General features: G+C 39.3%; 1 protein-coding gene across 2 annotated transcripts in view; it reads right to left on the reverse strand.

Annotated features, from left to right (window-relative positions):
• LOC126591262 (putative disease resistance protein RGA3) overlaps positions 1-8,859 on the reverse strand; it is a 33,657-nt gene extending 24,798 nt beyond the window's left edge. The window contains exons 1-2 of one of the 2 annotated variants that reach the window (XM_050256880.1): positions 8,646-8,859; positions 1,876-2,003 (exon numbers count right to left, since the gene is read on the reverse strand). In XM_050256880.1, coding sequence (XP_050112837.1) covers positions 1,876-2,003; positions 8,646-8,820 — 303 coding nt within the window. In that variant the 5' untranslated portion in view covers positions 8,821-8,859. Of the gene's footprint in view, positions 1-1,663; positions 2,004-8,645 lie in introns of both variants that reach the window. The other variant, XM_050256879.1, reaches the window with a different exon arrangement.
• Between the last annotated feature and the right edge of the window lie 363 nt (positions 8,860-9,222).

Raw genomic sequence — 9,222 nt, forward strand, 5'->3', positions numbered from 1 at the left:
GTTTTTAATTATTTTAAATGCATAACCTAAGTTTTACTATTCTCATTAAGGTGGTCTTCAATTAGACCTAAATTCACAATGGAAGATGATTAACAAGGTGGGGTTAGTGGTGATCACATTTTTTGGGTTCTTCAGAATCTTGGGAAGTGCCCGTGCACATCGCCATTCCTAGTTGTAGAACCTCTATCCAAAGATCCACCCTCCATGTAACACTTTGCTCGAAAACAGCCAGATGAGCATAACAGGAGAAAACTTGATGTTAGAATTTGTTGTAATGTTAGACTTTCGTTTCATGTCTTTCATTTTGATCATTAAATGATGATACACGTATAAAAAGCGGACACATACGTTCGCTGTTTTCCTTTTCTTTTTCTTTTTTAACAAAAGAGTGGGGAGAGAAAGTTTTGAAACCATGAATAGTGAGTGTTTTTACAAAGGCTCAACCACTGAGTCAATACGCTATGCCAATTACCCCATACTCATTGATTTAAAAACAGGGCCAACCTTGACCCAAGGCAAGCCAGCGACCGCCCCAGGCATCAAAAAATGGAGGGCACACAAAATATTTTGTAGTCATTCATAATATAATTTTATTGAAGAAGTGACACTAGTTATGCTGGTTTTCGTTATCACTCTTGAATAAGGTGTCTTGGGTTCAAATTGTACAATCTATGTTTTTTTTCCCTAATTTACAATTTCCAGTTTGGTTATAAGTTTTATACAAAAAGAATTCAAGAGCTCAAATTGAGGGACTATCATCTATCAACTTCTAAACTGAATTTTTGGGGTGCCCTTCTCCCATTACAAAGTAAACTGATTTTCTCGTCTTTTTGAAGTATTGCATTAGAAATGTTACCTAAATGTAACGTTAGTAAAGGCTATTTTTTACGTTTTATAAGAACACATGAAAACGATCAAACAAATAATTTTTTTTTAAAAAGTAATGTTAGAGCACTTTTTTGGCGCGCGAGACTGAGAAAACATGCCCCGTTTAAAATTCATATGTTGCCAATCTTATTATATATTCTACATATGAACATTCGTTGCTGCACAATTGGACCAAATAGTCCAAAGTTAAGACAAATAAATCTCAACAAAACAACAAATTAAAAGGATTTAGGAAAAAAAAAAGAATTAACACCAACACAAAATGCAAAGACTTAGATTACTAAAAGTGCAAGTCCAAACCAACAAGGTTTTTGCTTTTTGAGAGTCAGGAAACGTCTATTGTACACAGCTTTATCTTGTTTTGCAAAGAAGCAGTTTTCACGACTCGAACCTTTGACTTTTCGATCATAAAGGAGCTACCTTTCCATTGTGCCAAAACACCCTTAAAAACTTGATTAATTAAGAAATAGAAAACCTTCTCCTTCTAGGCTTGGTAATATCCACACCATCATTTATGATATTCGATGTGTCCTTCGACCCTTGCTTGAAGGGATTCAACTTCCCCAATTTCTTCGACACAGACGAGAAAAATGTGGCCTTTTTGGGCCCGCCACCTCCTTTACCAGACGACGTCGTTGCAATCCCTGCAGAACCAGTCTTCTGCAGGTCCGTAATGTACATCTTCATCTTCAACAACTCCATTGTCAACTCCTCGTTCTCCCTCGCCAACGACACGTTGTGTTGCACCTGACTCCTCGTCATTATTGCATCTTGCCTTCCAATAATTATTTCATCCTTGCCAATGAATGCGTTGGTTTGTCTGTCCCATCTAATCCCCTGAGTGGTTGCAACTTTATTCATGGAAAGTAGTTGAAGAAGAGATGCTTCACTCTTGAGATCCACCAAGGATGCATTGATCTTCTGAATTTTATGCGCCATTTGAAGACGAAATGCAAGTGGATTGGAGAGTGAAAAGAAGTTAAGAACCTTTTTCTTCATATGGTTTTGGATTTCGACTTTACGCCGATAACCTTCGTACTCGAGTTCATCCAAGACATCCTCAGCACCATGAGCTACGTCTTTGAGTTTCTTCACCCATGCCTCTATTGGCCGACCTGTTAGAGAATGAAAAGAATGTTATATAAATGTAAAAGTTAGATAGATAACCTTTATAGTGAGTGGACCGAAGCAGAGGTAAAATATCACACTGTAATTAAAACACAAGGAGATGGCAAATTAAAGAGGGAGGAATGGATGATATTATTGATCTGTTTGTTTTCTAACTGTTTTTCGTGCGTTTGTTGTAGTTGGAGCGCTCTATTTATAGAGCAGCTCCATACACACAATTTCTTACAATTTGAAAACTTACATCGCATATTTTGACAAACACATATTTTGTTTCCATAGTCTATGTCAACATTTATGAACATTGACAATAACAATGCCATTGTTGAATATCATCTTGCACTCATTTTGAATCATCTTCCAAGATCTGTATGGGCATTCACTTCTCACCAGTAGTTTCAACACTCCCCCTTGGATGCCCACATATCAACATCAGTTGCCTCGTTAAAACCTTGCTTGGAAAAAACTCAGTGGGAAAAAACCATAGCGAAGGAAAAATAGTACAACTTTACCTGGATTGTTGATATAGTGTTCAGTATGCTTATGTTGCCTCGTTAAAACCCTGATAGGAAAAACCCAGTGGGAAAAATCCTAATCGAAGGAAAAAGAGTACAACAAGCATGTATCATGGATGCTCCCCCTGAGACGTATCTCCCCCTGATTCCGCACTCTCCAAACTTAGTTGTTTGGCAAGTTGACGTAATCCGATACTTTGCACTAACTTCTGAAACGTGCATTTTGGTAGAGACTTGGTGAACAAGTCTGCCAGATTTTCATTAGAACAGATTTGTCTGACTTCAATAACTTTAGCCTTCTGAAGCTCATGTGCACTGAAAAACTTTGGAGATATGTGTTTAGTTTTATCGCCCTTGATGAATCCTTCCTTCATTTGGGCAACACATGCTGTATTATCTTCATGAATGACAGTTGGATTATCTGTCTTCGAAGTTAGACCACATGAATTCCGAATATGATGGATCATTGATCTTAACCAAGAACATTCACGACCTGCTTCATGTAAAACAAGTATTTCTGAATGATTTGAAGATGTAGCAACCAATGTTTGCTTTGTTGAGCACCATGAGATCGCTGTATCTCCATTCTTGAACACATATCCAGTTTGTGAGCGGGCTTTATGCGGATCAGAGAGGAAACCAGCATTTGCATATCCAACAAGGACCTGGTTATTTGTGGAGTTCTTTGAGTAGAAGAGACTCATGTCTGTTGTCCCACGAAGGTATCGCAATACATCTTTGACACCCTTCCAATGACGGATTGTTGGAGCAGAACTATACCTAGCTAACAAGTTGACTGAAAAAGCTATATCTGGTCTAGTACATTGTGCTAAGTACAACAAAGCACCTACTGCACTCAGATATGGTACTTCTGGACCAATGACCATTTCATCCTCTTCTTTTGGACGGAATGGATCTCTCTTAATGTCCCGAGAACGAACGACCATTGGTGTGCTGAGTGGATAAGCTTTATCCATGCCAAATCGCTTCAGAATTTTTTCAATGTAAGCTGATTGGTGGACCAAAATTCCACTAGCACAATGCTCGATCTGCAGGCCGAGACAATATTTTGTTTTCCCAAGGTCTTTCATTTCAAATTCGTTTTTCAGATATTCAGCAGTTTTATGGAGCTCTTCAGGAGTTCCAACTAGGTTCATATCATCTACATATACTGCCACTATAGCAAATCCAAAGTTGGATTTCTTAACGAACACACAAGAGCAAATGACATTGTTGATATATCCTTCTTTGATCAAATACTCACTGAGACAATTATACCACATTCGTCCAGATTGTTTCAGCCCATACAATGATCGCCTTAATTTGATCGAGAGCATACCTCGTGGTTTGTTACTTGTTTCAGGCAACTTAAGTCATTCTGGGACTTTCATGTATATGTCAGTATCTAATTCTCCATATAGATACGCAGTGATGACATCCATAAGTCGCATGTCAAGCTTTTCTGAAACCACTAAACTTATTAAGTAACAGAACGTAATTGCGTCCATTACAGGAGAGTATGTCTCTTCATAATCAATTCCAGGTCTTTGTGAAAAGCCTTGTGCAACGAGTCGTGCTTTGTATCTAGCAATCTCGTTTTTCTCATTGCGTTTCCTTATGAATACCCATTTGTAACCCACGGGGTTTACATCGGCGGGGTTTGGACTATTGGTCCAAAAACACTTCGCCTTTCCAAGGAACTTAATTCTGCCTGGATTGCATCTTTCCACTTAGGCCAATCTTGTCTCTGTTTGCACTCATCAACAGAGCGGGGCTCAATATCATCACTTAATATGATTTCAGTGGCTACTGCGAATGCAAACATATCGTCAATGATTATTTCATTCCGATCCCACAATTCATTAGTACATGCATAATTTATGAAGATTTCTTTGCTTTCATGTACTTCTGTCTCTTCAGGGACATATGTCTCATCTAGGACATTTTTTTTTCCGGAAGTCCAGAATCATGAATTGTGGATTTGTCATTCATTCTTTCTTCCTGAATAATTTCATTTGGATTCAGTTGTGCCCTTGTCTTTCTCTTTCGATGGGCTGAATCTTTTGAACCTGGTGGTCTACCACGCTTCAGGCATGCACCAGATGAATCATTCGCTGCCACTTTATTTTGTCCAACAGGGACATCAATTCTAGCAGGTGCATTTGCAGCTGGTATATGCGATTTTGTCACTTTCATAACATCATTAAATGCATCTGGCATTTGATTGGCAATGCTTTGAAGATGAACGATCCTCTTTACTTCATTTTCACATTGAATGCTTCGAGGATCAAAATGAGACAAGGTGGGAACAACCCATGTCAGTTCTTTCCGTTCTTATGGAACGGTCTTTTCTCCTCCTAACGATGGGAAGACTGTCTTATTAAAATGACAATCAGCAAAACAAGCTGTAAACATATCACCTGTTAAGGGTTCCAAATATCTAATGATAGATGGTGAATCAAAACCCACATAAATTCCCAGTCTACGCTGAGGTCCCATTTTAGTGCGTTGCACGGGTGCAATAGGCACATAAACAGCACAACCAAAAACTCGTAAATGTGAAATGTTTGGCTAATGTCCAAACACGAGTTGTATTGAGGAGTATTGGTGGTTGGCTATAGGTCTCAATCGAACCAATGATGCAACATGTATGATGGTATGTCCCCATGCAGAAGCTGGTAATTTGGTTTTCATAAGCAGAGTGCGGGCTATTAACTGAAGCCGCTTGATCAATGCTTCTGCTAAACCATTTTGAGTATGGACATGAGGAACAGGGTGTTCAACATCAATGCCCAATGTCATGCAGTAATCATCAAAGGTTTGAGATGTAAATTCACCAGCGTTATTAAGTCGGATTGACTTAATGGGATAATCTGGGAATTGTGCTCGTAACTTAGTTATCTGAGCAAGAAGTCTCGCAAAAGCTACATTCCGAGTAGACAAGAGACAAACATGTGACCATCTGGTGGATGCATCAACCAAAACCATAAAATATCGAAATGGTCTACAAGATGGTTGAATAGGTCCACAAATATCCCCTTGAATTCTTTGCAGAAATGATGGGGATTCAGCATCAATCTTTAGTTGTGATGGTCTTATTACCAACTTCCCTTAAGAACAAGCCTTGCAAGGGTTATCATTTGAGATAGCAATGTCTCTGCTCAATAATGGATGTCCATTAGAGTTGGTAATGATCCTACGCATCATGGTGGATCCTGGATGACCCAGACGGTCATGCCAAAGCATGTAAACCTTTGAATCAATGAACTTTTGGTTCATGACAATATGTGATTCAACTGTCCTTATGTATGTATAATATAATCCACTCGAAAAACCACGCAACTTCTCCAATATACGCTTCTGGGTATCATTGGAGGTAATGCATAGATACTCCACATTTTCTGCACTTTTCGTTTCAATGTGGTATCCATTTAGACGTATGTCTTTGAAACTCAACAAATTTCGAGTAGATCGAGTAGCATACAATGCATTTTGTATGGACAATATTGTTCCATTTGGTAACATAATCTGAGCTTTCCCTGAGCCTTCAATTCCATTTGTTACCCCTACTCTTGTAAGCATTAAGTTTGAGAAATACTTTCGATCACGAAGTATTGTATGTGTGGTTGCACTGTCTGCAAGACATATATCTCCGTCATTTCTCATGTTCTGAGAATAACCACAGTTTTTATCCATGCTTTCTGAGTAAATGGAATCACAGTTAACAAACAATTTATAACAGGAAATTTACATGCCACTTTTATTGAATCTGAAAAACTAGTTTTAGACAACAAATTCAGCATAATAAAAGTACATCAAACATAAACGATTTAGTCGGACCGATATACTTCATTCCCCCTTTCCATAACGAAGTCTGAAACATCGAGGTGAGTTGCGTCAAATTGCCCTGATAAATCAAACACTGGATCAGGTATATCCATTGGTTTAGCCTGGTCGAGAAAATTGGTCTCAACACCCTTCTCATTGAGGGAGGCTTGATACAACTCCACCAGATGTTTTGGGGTACGACAAGTTCGCGCCCAATGCCCATTGCCACCACACCTATGGCAGGCTCCTTTAGAGTTCCTGGGAGCATGGGTCATGTGAGCTTTGCCTTTGTGACGATTCACATTTTTGAAGCTCGGGCCAGAATTATGCCTCGGAACCTGGTTGTGAAACTGACCACCATGGTTCTTGCCTTTCTTATTCCATCGACCTCGTTTGTGGCCACGTCCTTGTTTATGATAATCACCACCAGAGGATGTGGCGTTCACTTCGAGGGAAGTAGCATTCACTTCTGGGAATGGTGCAGATCCAGTAGGTCGGGAATTATGGTTTTTCATCAGGAGCTCATTATTCTGTTCAGCTACCAGGAGCACAGATATCAGCTGATTGTATTTAGTGTAGCCTCGCGCTCTATACTGCTGCTGCAGGAGCACATTATTGGCATGAAATGTGCTATAAGTCTTTTCCAGCAACATTTCCTCAGTAACGGTATCCCCACAAAGCTTCATCTGAGAGGTAATCCTGAACAACGCAGAATTGTACTCTGCCACTGATTTGAAATCCTGAATTCTCAGGTGAGACCACTCATAGCGAGCTTTTGGAAGAATCACCGTTGTCTGGTGATTGTATCTGCTTCTCAAGGCCTCCCAGAGAGCTAACGGATCTTCAACCGTTAAGTACTCACTCTTTAGTGCCTCATCAAGATGACGGCGAATAAAGATCATGGCATTCGCCCGATCTTGAGAGGATGAGTTGCTTTCTTCCCTTATGGTATCTCCAAGATTCCCTGCTTCCAGATGGATCTTGGTATCAAGTACCCAGGTAAGGTAATTCTTCCCGGTAATGTCCAGGGCAGCATATTCAAGCTTCGCCAAGTTCGCCATTTTCTTTTCTGAAAGAAAATGAGATGTGTAAGAACTGGCAATAATATGTATTCCTGGAGGAATGTAATGTTAGAACTTCTGGTTCTTACAAATTTTTCATTTTGATCTTCAGGCCAAAATGATAAGCACTCGAAACTTCTGGCTCGAGATTTTCAGGGTGAATGAAGAGGGCGATTGTATCGCACCATTCTCATTGAAAGAATGTAACATAGAATGGGCGATTAGTCCGCACCACTCAAGTAGCAAGAAAATTGAAATACGCAGAGCAGGGTGGGCGATTATACCGCACCACCTAAAATTGCAATGAAATTAAACAACAGGTAAATGTAAATTTGCAGAGCAAGGTGGGCGATTATACCGCTCCACCTGAAATTTGCAGTAAAAGTAGATCTGAAGTCTAAGATAGGCGATGATACCGCACCATCTTGGATCGCAGTAAGATGAAATTTGCAGTTCAAGATGGGCGATTGTACCGCACCATCTTGGATTGCAGTAAAAATAAATACTGGGTTAGTAATCAATATCCAAACCAAACAAGTAATCAAAGATGTATGTAACCGCTAGTTGGAGAACTACGAGTAGGCATGGAGCAAACAGTTCGTCGCGAGGGTATACCGCGCAGTTGAGGCAGAGGAAGAAGATGAACAGGAAAAACCTTAGAGGAAACATTTTTTTTTTCGTTCGGCGGAGAGAAGTGAGAGAATGATTTCTTTTGGTGAATGTAAATGAGACATGGTTATATTTAGAGACTCGTGCTGATAACGTGTTATATAAATGTAAAAGTTAGAGAGATAACCTTTATAGTGAGTGGACCGAAGTAGAGGTAAAATATCACACTGTAATTAAAACACAAGGAGATGGCAAATTAAAGAGGGAGGAATGGATGATATTATTGATTTGTTTGTTTTCTAACTGTTTTTCGTGCGTTTGTTTAGTTGGAGCGCTCTATTTATAGAGCAGCTCCATACACACAATTTCTTACAATTTGAAAACTTACATCGCATATTTTGACAAACACATATTTTGTTTCCATAGTCTATGTCAACATTTATGAACATTGACAATAACAATGCCATTGTTGAATATCATCATGCACACACTTTGAATCATCTTCCAAGATCTGTATGGGCATTCACTTCTCACCAGTATTTTCAACAAAGAAGTTAAATACCTTGTAATTGTAGCATGTGTGTGCGAGATTACAAGACAATTAAAATATATATACTACCTTGTGGTTTGTCGACAACATCATTCAACAAAAGTTCAATGTTAGTGAATGACTCTTGAAGCTTTCCGAGCTCAGCTTTGAAACCCCATGCAAGACTGAATTGTTGAGCAGCAAGTGAAAGCACCTTCTTCAGTATTCCCTTGGTAGCAAAAGTAAGCACAGCTTCAGCCGCCATTCCTTCAATTTCCTGCAACTCAGCCAATCAGTGTTTAATTTCTCTATTGGATACAATGCAAGTGCAATGGAGGATTGACATGCCCCGATCCCGATATTCCCCGAATACTAGGATAGGTACGTGCTGGCCGACATCCAAGGGTGACGAAAGCCATTTATTGAGTGCAAATGCTGAAAACAAGGGATAGATAAAACTTATAAATGTAAAAGAATAAGAAATATATATTTAAGGAACGTGTTCAGAGCACACATCTAATCTAGAACACTAAAGGAATTAATATAAAAATTGAATGAACAAAGGAGTGGGTCCTATACCGAGAGGACTTGAAGATGCCGATGCGGAAATGCCTTGACGCCGAGATTGTATGTCTTGATTCTAAGTCTTGAAGGGGGCGCAAAACAA

This window comes from Malus sylvestris, chromosome 11 (genome assembly GCF_916048215.2).
Source record: "Malus sylvestris chromosome 11, drMalSylv7.2, whole genome shotgun sequence".
Taxonomy (NCBI): domain Eukaryota; kingdom Viridiplantae; phylum Streptophyta; class Magnoliopsida; order Rosales; family Rosaceae; genus Malus; species Malus sylvestris.